We start from the raw sequence: 17,640 nt of genomic DNA on the forward strand, positions 1-17,640 counted from the left end.
AATCACATAATGAAATTACTAAAAATGTAACAAAAAAATTATACGAAAACTAAAAATATTTTAAAAAGCTATTTACTATTTATTTACGTTTTCAGTTTAATTTTTGTTAAAGTTTTAGTAATTTTGTTGTGTGTTTCTGTTATTTTTATTATTATTTTTAAGTATGTCTATATACTTTTTATTTGTTTTATAGAAATGTTGCCTTGGCAATAAAATTATTAAGTGGAAATAAATGTTTTAAAAAAAATAAGAATAAATGAAATTAATCAAATTAAAATTAAATTAAATGATCAATTCACAAAAGCACATAACGAAATTACAAAAACATTATCATGAAAACTAAAAATATAACAACAAATGCTAATTATAATAGAACAAAAATAAAAACTTAAATAACACAAGTACATAAGTAGAAATGTATTTTTAATTAGTTTTTATTTTTCATATACTTTTTATTTTAACTTTAAAGTTGTATTGATTTTGTTGCTTTTGTCATTATCCTTATTATTATTTTTAAGTTTGTCTTTATACTTTATCATTTTTATTTCAGTTTTTTTAGTACATCAAAGTTCAACTAAATTAAAATGAGAAATGTTACTTAAGCAACTATAAACAAAATAAGTTTAAATTTCAATTAAGTTTTTATTATTTCAGTTAACTTTTATTATATAGGTAAAACAAATGTTTTAAATGCACTGAAAAACTCACCAAACACTCACATTTTTCAGTAGAAGTGTCTTTTTTTAATTAGTTTTTATTTTGTATTTCCTGATTATTATTATTTTTTTAAGTTTAAGTTAAAGTTTTAGTGCTTTTGCAGCAAGTTATTATTAGCTTTTTTCAATATGAATAAGTAATAACACTTATAAGTGATCATGCATTCATTTTACCTGGAAAAAGTCCTGAAGGAGTCATGTTTAGAGAAAAGAACATCATAGAGACTTGAGGGGAGAAATCATTTCACCTGGACCTGAAAGAAACCACATAACAACCACCCAGAACACCCAGTTATGTTCAGAAAACATCAAATTTCAGTTACATACACGTCCATATATGAAGATTCATCAATGAATACCAACATTTATGAATGTGGCAGTTCTAAAGGGGTCATGAACTGAATTGTTTTATTATTTTATAATGTTCCCTGGGGTGCCCTTATAATGTTAGTATGATTTTTACATTAAAAATTGTCATAATTTATAAATAAAAGCCATTTTTCCAAGCCTGATTTCAGCCTTAGATTTGAACGCTCCGTTTTAAGGGGCGTGTCTGCTGTGAGACTGCAGTGCAAACGCCCACTGCTGTGATTGGCTGACATGCTTGCAATGAAATAGCTAGTATTACAGGAACTCTCTCGAAAACTTTTACTACGTTTTTACTATTACAGCTATCGAGATTAACAAATCGTGAAAAGTATCGTTTAAAGCATTATATTTAAATCTATTCCATCACATGAAAGGTTGCAGCATGATGAGCACTACTACTGACTGAGCAGATGACAGACAGTCTGTTGATCGCGTGAATAAAGATCTTATCATTGCAACGCAATTTTTGCACTCTCACAAATGCTTACACCAAATCACAATGCAAACACGATGTGAGTACACAGTAAGAGCTTCGTTGTGTAGTGTAACAGTGTCATTATGTCATCACGAGTTTGGTAAGTGTCCAGATGCTCTCGCGGCTCGCGGCTCGCGCTGTGCTGTTTGATTGACAACTTGGGCGAAAGGGATCGTTCTTTGATCGCTTTCTGTAGGCTAGGCTATATAATTTAATAACAGTTTAAAAAAAGATTATTTTCATAATACTACGAGAAATTATGTGAAGTTGATCGTTTAGTCACTGATGCATAAACAGTATTGAACGATTTTAAGAGAAATATCTGAACTTGAATAATTACACCGAAATCACTGATCGCAGATCAGGCATTAGAATTCACATGGTTACTTACATGTTGCTGGCAGATCCGTGTCGGGAAATTGTGATTGACTGATTTAATAAAGTTTAACCATGCTGGAATCCGAAGGAAGCTTATGACTGTCTTCTTCCACAAACAGGCGCTGCACAATATTTAGTAAACAGCATGTTTATTGCTTGTAAGTAGCTCGATCGTTTAGCATGTTTGGGCGAATCGGTGGGCGGGGCTAAACAGGCCGTGTTGAAGTAGGCGTTGATCTTCTTTTGTGGAGGCGGTGTTTTATCCTCTTTGACGTCATAGTTCCCCACTTTGAAAAACGAGTCGTTTGCTGAGCCTGATGTCTATAAAAGCTTTTATTGGACTAACAAGGTAGTTTTCAGTTCTGAAACTTACAGGATATTATTATAGTATGATGATCTCTTATATGTCAAAAGCTCAAGGAAACTTTGATTTCTCAGTTCATCACCCCTTTAAAATCAGCTGGAGTCCGTTAAAGGCTCCGCTTTGTGTTTCCCTACTGTGGTCTGTGCTGAAAAACAGGACAGCTTCTCAGAAATAAACACAGCCTTTTGTTGAAGCACTAAGAACCTCTTAATACGCCCCATACTGCATCAGTCACATTGATTTAAAGAGGTCCAAACATCTCCACTGGTTTCCTCGAGTGGATAATGTGAGGGGTTTTAATTTGGATCAGACCACATAAAAAGCCTTATTCACCACAACAGTTCTGGGAAGTACTAATTATATATATTTGTTTAATACTCACCACATGTCAGTGGCTGTCGGGATCATGTTGGTTAAACCCCTTCGCTGGTTACGGCAACATTGCAGGTTCAGTCCATCTTTTCGCCACTGAACAAGACATTGAATAACACGACTAGGGACAGTCATGGCAACTATGCGGCAAATTATGTGGATCACAATCAATAATAACAATCAATTGGTAATTGTAAAGCGTCGAATAAACACTTCAAAGTAAATGTAATAATATTGATTTGTATAAAAGATGTGGAGCTGAATTTATAAGAATTCGACAGTGACAATAAACACTTGACAAGTTGGCGTGTGTGTGTGTGTGTGTGTGTGTGTGTGTGTGTGTGTGTGTGTGTGTGTCCTGGCAAACCCTACATTATGAGGACAAAATGTCCCCACAAAGATGCCAGTATTCGAAATCCTTGTGGGAATTTTTTTTGTTTCCCATGAGGAAAACAGCTTATAAATCATACTTTATATGTTTTTTGAAAATGTAAAAATGCAGAAAGTTGTGTGTGACGGGTAGGTTTAGGAGTAGGGTTAGTGTAAGGGGAGAGAATATACAGTTTGTACAGTATAAAAATCATAATGTCTATAGAGAGTCATCATAATGTATGTTTGAGAGAGAGAGTGTGTGTGCGTGTGTGTGTGTGTGTGTGTGTGTGTGTGTGTGTGTGTGTGTGTGTGTGTAGAAAGAGAGAAGCATCTGATTGGCTAACTGAAGAAGTGTGTTGACTTATAGAGAGTGTGTGTGCGTGCGTGCATGTGTGTGTGTGTGTGTGGTAGAGAGAGAGAGAGAAAGGCAAGAGTAACAGAAGAATGAAGGTCGTACAAGGTAAGTTACGCTTCTACTGCATCACATTTAAAATGCCTTTTGGCAAAATCATATCAAAACTGCATGCTCAACACTGTTTGTATGTGATAATGCACTAGAATCACATGTTCAGATCCGCTGAGCGGATGAGTGCTGACAGCTGTTCACAGTACATGGAAATAACAGAAACGCATTCACAGAGAAGGTCAAGAAAATGTAGACGCTGTGGGAAGGAGTGTGTTTGTGACGTTAACGTCTGTTGAAGGAATCAGTTTTGCTGAGATTAACTGTGTTTTAGACGTTCATTAGAAGTTTGTGGCCGTTGCTCTTTTCAACAGAAGACTTGATGCTTTATCTGACTAGACAGACTTGATCTGATCTGATAGTCTTTTGAGCCTGAGCTTTTGCATTTCGATCGCGCGTGTGTGTGTGTGTGTGTGTGTGTGTGTGTGTGTGTGTGTGTGTGTGTGTGTGTGTGTGTGTGTGTGTGTGTGTGTGTGTGTGTGTGTGAGAGAGATGGATTTCTTCAGAAGATGCTAAAAGAAGTCAAACACGCTCTATTTGATCTGAGATCAATGTAGACATTTTTTTATGTGCGTCAGAGGAATCAAAAGATGAAACACATGCCCTCTTCACATCCTACCTCTTCAGTTTACTTCAGAAATAACAAACAAATCATCTCATCATTTAAAAGGATGTGGTTTCCTAGCAACCCAACACCCATGACGACAATGCTTGTCAGAAGCAATCAAAAGACGAGCGGCTGTATTCCTCCAAGACTTCCTGACAGCCTCAGAAATGAGGAGGAACACTGACAAATGTGTTTACAAGCCAATCAATGAACGGAGCAGAGCGGCCACTTAAACGCACAGGAACATGAAGTCGTCAAAATAACACCAAAACACGCCACCTGTCGTCTTTTACAGGCAAGATCATTGAGAAAACATTTGAACTGTTTAATAAAAAATAATAAAAAAAATGGGTTACACTTTATTTTAAGGTGTCAATGTTACAGTGTAATTATATATTTAAGTACTGAGTAATATTAAGCAACGACATGTACTTACTATAGGGTTAGGGTAGGATTAGGTTGAGGGTTAGTTGCATGTAATTATGCTTAATTTACTGTTATTACTATGGTAAGTACATGTAACATATATAACAAGAACAAGGTCAAATAAAGTGTATCACTCTTAGAAGAAAAGGTTCCATAGAATCTTAAAGGGTTCCGACAGCCGCTTCATATTTAGAATTTAGAATTCATATTTAGAATCATTTTATGGACTTAGTTTTTAATTTCAATTAAATGTTATAACTCATAAACACTTTATCACTAGAAATAAAAATGAAATAATAAACCATTAAACGTGAAAGTATTATGAGTATTATTAAAGTATCAGGACTGCTTTACAGCTGAAATTGTATTGATTGATAATTATAGAACTTTGCAGCATCAATACTGTCATTTTAGTTGAAAGTGGAATTGAAAACGATCTTAATTGAAAAGGGCTTGTCAGAAGGCAGATGTGCCATGCTGACATTGCCGAAGGAAATGTTAAATACAGTATTTCATAATCTGTTTAAAGTTTATCACGCTGTTATGGAGAAGGTTTCTAGCACTAGCGGAGGAGAAATGTGCATCTCGATGAGCTGTGGAGACGGAGACAGGTGGGACCGAAGACCGCAAACAAAGTGTTAACGTTTGACATTAGGTTAATTAAATAGTCCATATGTTTCGAAATCATTAAATCAGATCTATTTTCATAGGGAAGAACAGCTTTTTCTCTCTGAGAGATAATGAGAGAGAGCAGGACACAAAATCAGAGAGACCCACATACTGTAGAATCACAAGCAAGTTGCTGAATACATCTCAGATGTTTCTTTTACAACGCAATTACATTCATTTGAGATGTTTGCTGAAGTCTCCTGATTCTCAGATGTTTCTCCTGAGAGAAAGACCCCTATAGTTTCAGAAGAATCTCAGTGTCTTAAAGGGGTCATATAATACCATTTTTGTACAAGCTAATATGATTCTTTAGGGTCTAAATTAAAAGTCTGTAATATACTTTAATTAAAAATTCTCATTAGTATTGTAAGAAAACACTTATTTTACCTGGTAAAAAACAGCTCTGTTTTCAGCACGCCGTTTAAGTGCATGTGTCTTTAAATGATAATGAGCTTTGCTCACCCCGCCCCTCTGTTCTGTGCGTACACCGTTTGTAACACAATAACACAATAACCATAACGCGTTGTTCATTATAAACGTGGGATTATGAATTATATTGAGAACGTCATACATAGAAAACATGCGTAATGTACCTGAGTGTAAAAATAGCCGCATTCATAGTGAAGCGTGCAAGCGATTTGCAAAGATTAATATTAATATAAAGGTTAATAAAACGTTACACTCACTTCTTCTTCTGGAGGTGCAGCAGGAACACGAATAGTTGGTACCGATCCTTTTTTCAGGAGCAGCTTCTTAGCAAAACCAGCTTTATACTGACCCTCGTTTATAAAGCAGTCTGGTGTGTGAAATGATTCATGCAAACATGAAAGCATTGACGTTGATCGTGGGGAATATTCCCTTCGAAAACAAAACTCAGCCACTGCGTCTTCAGCGTACGGAAGCCCTGAACCGCAACGTAAAAAAAAAAAAAAAATCCATAAAAAAAAAAAAAAATTACAAAAAAAAAAAATAAATAATAATAATGTAAAAAAAAAATGCTATCATTTCGAGATTAAAGTCGAAATGTTTAGAGATTAAAGTCGAAATGTTTCGAGATTAAAGTCGAAATGTTTAGAGAATAAAGTCTTCCGTAGAAGTTGTGTGTGTGCTTGCCGTTATTTCACATTGCCGCACAGGCATTCATGCGTGTGCGTGCGTGTGTGTGTGTGTGTGTGTGTGTGTGTGTGTGTGTGTGTGTGTAAACTGGATCTACACAAAATAATAGCTTTTAACTTTTATCTGGGCTTTCAACAAAGGGATATTCTACAGGTATACCAACATGACATTAGGCTATAGGACTTTATAAAATATACTGTCAGACTGGATCAAGATATCCAGCTTTATGAATGAATGAATGAATGCATGAATGAGGCATTTATATAGCGCTTTCATATGTCTACTGTAGGCCTACACTTAAAAGCGCTTTACAATCATTTCAGGGAATCTTTCCTCAACCACCAGTGGTTATTATATTTGAGGAAATCACGGGATCCGGCCAAATGATTGGATACAGAATGATGCACTTACAATGTATCCAGAACGTACAGTGTCTATTATAGACGGCAGTTCGACTTCACAAGCGCATGTATTTACACACACACACACACGCACGCACACGCATGAATGCCTGTGCGGCAATGTGAAATAACGGCAAGCACACTCACACAACTTTTACGGAAGACTTTATTCTCGAAACATTTCGACTTTAATCTCGAAACATTTCGACTTTAATCTCGAAACATTTCGACTTTAATCTCGAAACATTTCGACTTTAATCTCGAAACATTTCGACTTTAATCTCGAAATGATAGCTTTTTTTTTTTTACATAATTTTTTTTTTTTTTTTTTACATACTTTTTTTTTTTTTTTTACATAATTTTTTTTTTTTTACAGATTTTTTTTTTTTTTTCGTTGCGGTTCAGGGCTTCCGTATCAGCGGTTCGGATTTAGGAACATCAAAATGACTGCTGTGTTCCTTATTACACCCAAGAACAGAACACCACACTCGCTTAGACGCCATTCTGCTCATAGACAGTGCTCCTCCAGCTATCAACAATGACCGCGCCGGTCCGCGCGGGCTATGATTGACAGCTCGCTCACGAGCAAGGGCGGGTCTGTGTTGAAACGCTCCTGTCAATCAACAATCGTGGGAGGGGCGTCGATTTTGTGACGTCACAAAATCGAACAGCTTGATTTGAGACAGGGGAAAACATATAAGAAGATTAAAAAAAAAACACTGGATGGATTACTACCATTTTATGATGGTTGTGTACAGGCACTGCCAACACACATTTCAGTACAATCAACTTAAAAGTGCATGTACCATTATATGACCCCTTTAAATTGTGCACAGATTTGCCAAAGTCTGCAATCAAAAGTCAGAGATCTCTTTGGGAACTCAAACATATTTTAAGAGAAACAAACTGATACTTAAATGAATGATACTAAGATAGAGACAGAGACAGGTTCTCAAATGGTTTTGCCATGGGATCCACATTTTCCCTGCATAGTAGTCATTAATTTATTATGTCCGACAAGCCACGCCGCTCTCACGCCACACCATGTTCTCACGCAGTGAAAAATACATTGCGGAGCGGACACTGACAACGCGTACAGCTGCTCGTGAACCGATCATCTCTTCCTTCTTGTTAATTTCTAGCATCAAATAAACATGAATGAACATCAGAAGGAATGTTGTTTCAACCGCGGAAAGACGTCAGTGCACTCCGTTTTTCAAGTTCAAATCCTCCAACGTTAATCTACTAACTCTCCTGACTGAGTTGAAAAAAATGGCGGATTCGGCGGATGGCGGATTATGATTGGTCAGATCGCCTGTCAATCAAACTCCCTGCAAAGGGTCAATTCTTACCCCGCCAAATTATTACCCCCCTGGTATTAGCAGGTTTAGGATTAGTTGTGGGGGATTAGGATTAGGCAATCAGATACTGACTTCAACAAGGGAGGTAATAATTTGGCAGGGAGTCGAAATTCGGCACAACACCGGCACAGTATGGCAAGCCGTTTTAACTTTTATTAATTTCCAGGATATGAATCCTTGATATCAACAATTCAATTTTCACTAGTTAAAATGATAGTTATTGATATCAGGAATTAGATTTCTACTATAACAATGGCTATTTTTGATATCAGAAATTACATTTCCACTAGTAACAATGATAATTCTTGATATCAACAATTGAATTTCAACTAGTAAAAACTATAATTCTTGATATCTGTAATTGTATTTTCACTAGTGAAATGTCACCATAGGCTGCCATTCAAAATCCATTGTTGATATCAAGAATTGATTTCTTACTAGTTGAAATTCCAGTTTCACATATCAGAAATACAATTCTTACAAGTAAAAACATTTATTTTTGATATCAAGAATTCAATTGTCACTAGTTGAAATGTCTATTCTTGATATCAACAATTGAATTGCTACTAGTAACAATGTTAATTTTTTATATCAATAATTCAATTTTCACTAGTGACAATGTTCATTTCTGATATCATGAATGTGATTGTTACTAGTAAGAAAGCCATTTTAGATATCTGAAATTATATTGATATCAAAAATACATTTTCATATATCAAAAATTAAAATTTTTACTAGTAGCAATTCAATTGTTGATATCAAGAATAGACATTTCAACTAGTGACAATTGAATTCTTGATATCAGTAATTCGTATTTTTACTAGTAACAATGTAATTATTGATATTAAAAATTATATTTCTACTAGTAAGAAATCAATTCTTGATATCAACAATTGATTTTGAATGGCAGCCTATAGTGACATTTCACTAGTGAAAATATAATTAATTACAGATATCAACAATTAAATTGTTGATATCAACAATTAATTTCTTGATATCAAGAATTCAACTGTTGATATCAAGGAAGTAAATTGTTGATATCAAAAATGTAATTCTTGATATCAACAATTCATATCCTGGAAATGAATAAAAGTTAAAACGGCTTGCCATAGGCACAGGGGGCGGAGCCTCACAAGCTCAAACTCAGTGTCAGGACAATCTCATCTCACGGAATGATAATATCAAAACAGATACTCATTTCGACCCGGAGTCGGACAATAATGCCCACAGAGCCAGAGAATATATGCTGTATGGAGATAGAACAGGTTTAGTTTAGTTCAATTACAATTATAACTTATTTTTCATCATGCTTTTATCCACTATTAATACAAGCCTGTTGTAGCGGACCGCGTCCTAATGATGGCCAAAACTTTACTGATGAGTTTTATGAAGTTTATTGTACATCACACAAAAGATGAAGCGTCAGTTTTACTCCAGAGAATCACAGTAAGAGTTGAATAAACACAGAATAAGAAGTGTGCATTAAAGTCTTATACATAAACTCTCTCTCCCTTTCATTATCATCAACTTACATACACAGCGAAGTACACAAAACACTCGTTACAACTAACAGTAAACAGATATATACACAGCTTTCCAGGGGGTGCTTAATCACCTGGTAAACTTTATATCCGTAAAACGACTCGGATGAACTGTAATAAAGTGCGCGCTCTCCCTTTCATTACTGCCGTGATCATTATCACACCGGAGAGACTATAAGCTGGATCACGAACAGCTGATACAGATCCATCATCGAGTAACAACGAGAGTAAATGAAGACTGCTATGTTCATTCTTACATGGGCGGGTCTATGCTAATACGGCAGTGTCCATCAACAGTCGTGGGCGGGGCTTGTGCAAAAGTACATCAATTTGCCCCGAATCTGAGAACGGCTTGTTTTGAGACAGTGCTTATGATTTATGGGGATTTTTAAAAAAAGCACTGGGTGGATTTTTATCATTACAGGGCGGTTGTGTACACACACTGAGTGCCAACACACATTTATGTTCAAACTTTGAATTTGCATAATAGGTGCCCTTTAAGGAGAAAATAATCAGGAATGGTGTTGACTTATGAATTTGCTCATAGTTTGTCTTAAAGCATATTAAAAATATCACATAGACATATAACTTGATTTTCACCACAAGAGGACTTTAACATGCACATCGATCGTGAGAATATCACTAACACTGGTGAATACAGAGTATCATGTAAGGCTATTAAATAGCAGTCCCAAACTAGTTGTACTATGTACATTTTTTTATATTTAGACCACTTCTATTATTGATTGCTATTATTGGTGTAAAGAGAGAGTTTCAACCTGTATAACAAAAGGTGTTTAAAAGGTAAATTTATAAAAGAATTAAAACATTGCCAAGGACATTAGAGAAAGAAGAAATGATGGAATACTGAATAAATTAGTAGTTTTCATGTTAGACAGAAATTAATATCCGGTCTAAGTAAATGAGTACAGTGATTTCAGATTCCCTTCATTATGGCATTGGGATAAAATAAAAAGAATATTGCATAAAATATTAAACTGACCATTTCTACAGATAGCTATCATATTAGCTATCTGTAGAAATGGTGAGTTTAATATTTTATGCAATATAGTAAAGACAGAAGAAATGGAAACATACTGCATAATATAAGTGACCCAGTTAACAGATATTCATTTCTACCTCTTATCTCTCTCTCACACACACACACACACACACACACACACCGACCGTGGAAAAGCTCTCGGCAGATGCAAAGGTCTAGGTCTGTGAGCATTTTAAAAAGGAAATACTAAAGTCGTATTCATACAGAATATCAGAAACCGTCCGGTATGTGCCGCTAACGAGTGCTTATAAAGTCTCTGAAAGGAAGAAGAAAAGAGTGTGTGTTTACTTTGAACACTGAACAAAGCTAATGTGTGCAGATATGACATTATCTCCACTCTTTGATCGTAATGTGCCATTTTTGTTGTGCTACACACTAATATGAGTGTTAGAGCATTCTGTTCCCTTTCAACTTTTTGTCCTACACGCACACACAATGTGTGTTTGCCTGAGAGAGCATTACGTTACTCTGCTATAACTGTCTTTAACATGATCAACTTGCAGCCAAACAAACACGCATAACTTTCCTCATCTCCAAATTTCAGTCATGCACAAATTTTTGCTGTTATAAGACCTGAATAATTGTGTGTGAGTGTGAGTGTGTGAGAAAGAGTGTGTGTGTGTGTGTATGTGTGTGTGTGTGTGTGTGTGTGTGTGTGTGTGTGTGTGTGTGTGTGATTGAGTGTGTGTGTGTGTGTGTGTGTGTGTGTGTGTGTGTGTGTGTGTGTGTGTGTGTGTGTGTGTGTGTGTGTGTGTGTTTGTGTGTGTGAGTGAGTGTGAGTGAGTGCATGTGAGAAAGAGTGTGTGTGTGTGTGTGTGTGTGTGTGTGTGTGTGTGTGTGTGTGTGTGTATGTGTGTGTGTGTGTGTGTGTGTGTGTGTGTGTGTGTGTGTGTGTGTGTGTGTGTGTGTGTGTGTGATTGATTGATTGATTGATTGATTGATTGAGTGAGTGTGTGTGTGTGTGTGTGTGTGTGTGTGTGTGTGTGTGTGATTGATTGATTGAGTGTGTGTGTGTCTGTGTCTGTGTGTGTGTGTGTGTGTGTGTGTGTGTGTGTGTGTGTGTGTGTGTGTGTGTGATTGAGTGAGTGAGTGTGAGTGAGTGAGTGTGAGTGAGTGCGTGCGTGCGTGCGTGCGTGCGTGCGTGCGTGTGTGTGTGTGTGTGTAAGCTGAAACCTGATAATAAAATCACCTGCTTTAGTGAGCACCATAAGAGTATTCTATATATTTCAAAGTGTTTTCCAGAAGTGTCACCATAAAGAGCAGGGGTCGGCAAGCTTTTAAACATGAAGTAAACCTATGATGTTCAAGGTTGTGGATATAGGACTGTTTCCCAGTCTGCACTGCTGTATGAATTATTCACGCACAATTCCTAGTTGTTGACTGTTTTAACTGTTTTCTGCATTGTTTACACTGACGCCATGTTTGTTGTGTGGAAGAATGTGTATCTTTCCTTAATGATGTAATTTCAATGCCACACTATTGTGTTGTATGGATGTAAAGAGTCACGTACACTACCGTTCAGAAGTTTGGGGTCTGTAAGAAGTCTCTTCTGCTCACCAAGGCTGCATTTATTTGATCAAAAATACAGTAATATAGTGAAATATTATTACAATTTAAAAACACTGTTTTTTATGTACATATATTGTAAACTGTAATTAATTGATTGCTGTGATCTAAAGCTGAATTTCCCAGTCTTCAGTGTCACATGATCCTTCAGAAATCCTCAATGTTGCTCATTTTGTGGAAACTGCGCTTAATTTTTTTCAGGATATTTCTTATTTATTATATTTAATTAAATGCTTTTGCTGCCACTTTTGATCACTTTTGATCAATTTTATGCATACTTGTTGAAAAGTATTTTCTTTCTTCCAAAAATAACTTTCAAAAAAACCTTACTGACCCTAAACTTTTAAAACAGTAGCCACGTTTCCATTACCCTTCAAATTGCGCAAATTGAAATTGAAAATACGCCCAATGGAAACACGTCAATTTCGCAAAAAAGTTAAAACGTTTTTACGTTCGCATGAGGGGGTTTTTCAGGCAATTCGAAAAATAAATATTTCACAAAACTGCAATGGAAACAGTTTTTGCGCATTTACAGGTCAGCTGACGTAGATGACGCGGTGTGTTTGGACAGAATACGAGACAGAGCTCTTTATTAAATTCATAAAAGACAGAAGAATTACAGGAATACTGGATTCTAAACCTCAAAGAAATGCCACAATCAAGACCTCGAAGCAGAAATGAGTGAGAAACACCCAGAAACTCCTCATATGTGCCGCTCACAAGTATAATAAGGGTCGTTCCTTACTTACCATTAATGATTGGATAACACACATACGTCTCCTTCCATTAATAATAATGGCCAGTGCAGTGGCTGGGATATATACTGTAAGTAAACCTACCAACGTCCGTTTCCATGGTTTTTGGAATGATTTTACTGATCGTGAGAGGAAAAAATAAAATTTTAGTCGCATAACATCAGTTAATGGAAACGCCATCATTTCGCAATAGTTTTTTGTCGACATTTAGAAAAAAATTGCAAAAGTTTTGCGCAAATCTGTAATGGAAACAGATTTAGTATTTAGTATTAGTGTATGTCTGGAAAAATACCTTGATTCATTATCACTATTGCAAGATGTCTGAATATACAGATATACTTGCTTTAAAACATTGCTTGTATCTCTTAATTCATATAAAATATTATTCTAAGAGCAAAACGCAACAAAAACGCAGACCAAACTGCATCGCTGCGACATTTGTATGGGTGACAGGGTTTCGTGGTTCAGTCGCAGCGTTTGACTTCCCTTACAGGTTAAACAAGCTATGTGGAAAAATTACTGACCCCAAATAAATAGCATAAAATATCATGTCACACAATACAGAGATATAATGAAACCAGTTTGCAAAACAGTATTGCAAAAGTCAGCATTAGTTTAACATAATACAGAGATGTCAGTTTATGTTATTAATGGTATATATTAAGCAATGTCTTTTTTATATTAGGGGACCCTTCGCTTGGGAAAGATCTGACCTCTGATCTCAAAAATGCATCTCTGTTCTCTTTTAAACAGGAGAAAAAATGTCGTAACTCACTATGACCAGCAGAGGCCGACACACTTCAGTCTAACGGAGGTCTGGAACGAGAATATAGATGGACGTAAGGTGGATGGATGAACAGATGGATGAATGGAGGAGGTGGACGATCCCTGCAGTGTGGAAGGAGACCGTTGGGAATACACACCGGAGGACCTGTTTAAACATCCTGAAGAATTGCATTGCATTTTGCATTGATGCATTTGGCAGATGCAAATAAGAAATAACAAGATAAACACACACAGAAACACACCTGCATTCATAGTGTTTCTCTACACATAAAACTCTGAAGGAAATCACGTATTTTTGACCTAAAAAACTGCCTTGCATTCAGAACATCTTGACCTAAAAAACTGCCTTGCATTCTGAACATCTTGACCTAAAAAACTGCCTTGCATTCTGAACATCTTGACCTAAAAAAACTGCCTTGCATTTGATTTGACAGATGCAGATGCAAATATGTGCATTCCCTGGAATCAAGCGCACAACCTAGTGTCTACCTAGTGTTTCTCTGCCAATAAAACAGTGAAGAAAACAACAACTAAACAAAGAATGACATCTCAAATAGCGCTAACCGTAACGCTCTCGCTTCTAATCCTCCTCACGGTCAGTGGGAATATTTTGGTTTGTCTGGCTGTGTGCTCTACGAGACGCCTGCGTAACGTCACCAACTGCTTCATCGTCTCGCTAGCGGTTACAGACTTTCTACTGGGTGCTCTCGTGCTGCCGTTTTCCACACTTTACCAAGTTACGGGCGATTGGCCACTAGGGGCGCACTTCTGCAACATCTACATTTCGTTGGACGTCATGCTATGCACTGCCTCCATACTCAATCTCTTTGCTATCAGCTTGGATCGTTACTTTGCGGTCACCGACCCGCTGCGCTACCCAATGCTTTTGCTTCCGTGGCACGTCGGCGCGATTTTAGCGACCATCTGGCTGGTTTCGGTTGCCGTTTCGTTTGTCCCAATCCACATGGGCTGGAATACGCGAGACTTGAGCGTGCAAAATATTCGCGAGGGCGACCCTGCGCGAGACTGCCGATTTGAGTTAAATCCAGCGTACGTATTGGTGGACGCCTTCGCGACGTTTTACCTCCCCCTGGTGGCCATGTGCTGGAGCTACCACCGAGTTTTCCGCATTGCAAGGATGCAGGCGAAACGGATCATTTCTATCCGACGGGGTTCGTCGTCAGCTCCAGGCGCAACGATTCTTGCATTGCGCGAACACAAAGCGACAGTGACGCTTGCGGTTGTGCTTGGTGCGTTCGTGGTGTGCTGGTTCCCGTATTTCACGTTTTTCACGATAATGGGGATACGCAACGAAGATAATCCGCCACGGACGGCGCAGTCAGTGGTGCTTTGGCTAGGATACGCAAACTCTGCACTAAATCCTATACTTTACGCTACGCTTAACAGAGACTTCAGGTCCGCTTATGTCAAGCTGCTATGTGGGGGACGAGGATGTAAAACACGGAGGAAAATACCGATAACGGCAATGGAGGAGGGGCTAATGATTAGACACGCCCCTCCTGCAGAAAGGGCGGGGCTTCGGCCTAGAACTTGCGTGTTGCTGCAAGAGATTGAAAACGGCAAGAGGGTTGATGGCAACACAACAACTGGTGCTACAGTTACCATAGTAGTTAATGGGAATAAAAGGTAGTATGCATATTGTAAAAAAAATAACAGTTTATTTACTTTACTTTGTCTTCGTATCTGCTCGTTTATTGGCTGTCATTATCTGTCAACAGCCCACAGGGAACTTGATATTAAGATTGTGTAACTAAAAAGTACTCATGGGGAGAAAGTACAAATGCAATTAATCGGTAACTTTTTCTACAACCAAAATGCTTTTTTTGACGCCCTCTGGTGGCCATGAGAGGTAACAAGATCATGTAGAAGCACTAAGAAATCTGTTCAGTTGCTGGGTGAATTTGTCATAAAACTTGTCTAGGTCACATTTCACATACAAACAATCAAATATATAAACTTGTTTATTTAAGGGTGAAATATATATATATATAAATAATAAATTAATAAACCTCTGGATGCATTAGAGTCTAGAGATGCATTTTCGTTTAGCAAATTAAATTTTTGTTTCTGGTGTAAAATGTAATTTAGACATGTTTTCATGGGATTCATTTTACTGAAGGTTTAAAGGGAGATTCACCTTAAGGGCTGGTGAATTCATTTCTTTAAAAGAAAATGTAAAATTGTTATTTTTACTCACCCTCATGCCGTTCCCAAATGGTGTTTTTATTCCACGGAGCACAGAGCTCTTTCTAATACAAAACCTTTTAAGCGTCATTTGTCTAAAAAAAGATACACAAACACACACACACACACACACACACACACACACAAAAAGACTGAGATTTCAGTTGTGATTTGCTAAAAATCTTGCCATAGCTCTAGAATGCAACTCTCAAACCTTGTTCTCCATGGGATTTCAGAGTTTCAGTGGATGGGGAAATGATGAACAGTATTTTGGCCTGTTCATGAGGGTCAGTAAATTAAAATTTTCTTCATATCTGCTCATTTACTGACTGTTTCTCTGCGACCCACAGGGACCTCAAGAATTAAGACTTTGTACCTTCAAAATGCACATAGAAAAGAAAGTGCAAATGCAATTTGTAATTTGCAAACTAACTTTCTCTACAACCAAAATGCTTTTCTTATGACGCCCTCTGGTGGCCATGAGATGTAACAAGATCATGCAGAAACACTAACAAATGAGAAGTGCTAACAAAACTTGTCTAGGTCACATTTCACTCCAGTATATGAATGAGTGAATGTTAAACTGTTACTACAAAGATTAAAGGAATAGTTTGCAGAGATAAAATGTCATTTTTTACTCACCTTCTCACTGTTCATACTCAAACATACATGTTCATACTTTTTTTTTATTAGTATAATGGAACATAAAGCTCTTTTTGATTCAACAACAAAAAGTAGTCTAAAAAACAGAGATGCTTTATCATTTAGTGTATAAGCACTAAATGAAGCACACAGTAAAAATCTCAAAATTACACACACACACACACACATACGGTACACACACATACACACATATATATACGGTACACACACATATACACACACACACACATATAAACAGTACACACACACACACATATACGCACACGCTAATTTTGGACCCCCGTACTGTGACAGTAATAATAATTACAAAAAAAAAAAAACATCTGCAAAGTCAAGATGAGAATTAGTGTTAAATGTGCTTAATAGCCATGAAAATAACGTCACAAACTCAAAGCAATAGTAAATACAACAAAAAGCAAACAATATTATTTTCTCTTTTTTTCATTCTGGGGAAAGATGTGACCTGGACATGTTTTCATGAGATTCTCAAGGACCAGTGAATTAATTTCTTTGTTTGTTTGTTTTTCTATGTGGAAGTTTAAGAATTCTGTCCTGTTTTCTCTCAGAAAAATATTGTTGCATGATCATGTTTAAACAGTCAGATTACAGTATGACTGTAAAGACGATAATCGCGAGATAAGCATGTGCATGAGTCTAAAATCCAGTGTAAAGAAATCGCAAATCGGAAATGAATTCAAAAATGCAGTGAAATGAGGGATGAAATGATATGTGCTCTTCAGGATTTTCTTCATGTGGGATTTTTTCAAAAATCTCTTATTTAAATTATATGCATATGTTGTATTTTCATATTGATCTCTACCTCAACAAGACTCTTTTCTTTTCTTTTGACTGATTTAGTCTGACCAACTATTCATCATTGGCCAATTAACACATATCAAACCGCAGAACTTGAGTGCGCAGGCACGTGCACACACACACACACACACACTTTTAGTAGGTTATCCATCATCC

At 36.8% G+C, this 17,640-nt stretch overlaps 2 protein-coding genes across 2 annotated transcripts in view; one reads left to right on the plus strand and one right to left on the minus strand.

Annotated features, from left to right (window-relative positions):
• The window catches only part of dock2 (dedicator of cytokinesis 2), a 155,965-nt gene that overhangs the window by 131,277 nt on the left and 7,048 nt on the right, over positions 1–17,640 (minus strand). The window contains 4 exon segments of the mRNA XM_079892030.1: positions 891–970; positions 2,685–2,770; positions 13,790–13,958; positions 16,019–16,100. Of these exon segments, the coding sequence (XP_079748156.1) occupies positions 891–936 (46 nt within the window). The 5' untranslated portion in view covers positions 937–970; positions 2,685–2,770; positions 13,790–13,958; positions 16,019–16,100.
• On the plus strand, positions 14,151–15,533 carry hrh2a (histamine receptor H2a). Its single transcript, XM_079892105.1, has one exon. It carries the CDS (start codon positions 14,342–14,344, stop codon positions 15,449–15,451), a length of 1,110 nt encoding a protein of 369 aa, XP_079748231.1. The 5' UTR covers positions 14,151–14,341; the 3' UTR covers positions 15,452–15,533.

The sequence above is a fragment of the Squalius cephalus genome (assembly GCF_949319135.1).
Source record: "Squalius cephalus genome assembly, chromosome: 14".
Classification (NCBI taxonomy): Eukaryota; Metazoa; Chordata; class Actinopteri; order Cypriniformes; family Leuciscidae; genus Squalius; species Squalius cephalus.

Bases quoted from the DNA above. Each gene is read 5' to 3' on its own strand.
- hrh2a (XM_079892105.1), top strand. From the start codon at position 14,342: ATGACATCTCAAATAGCGCTAACCGTAACGCTCTCGCTTCTAATCCTC.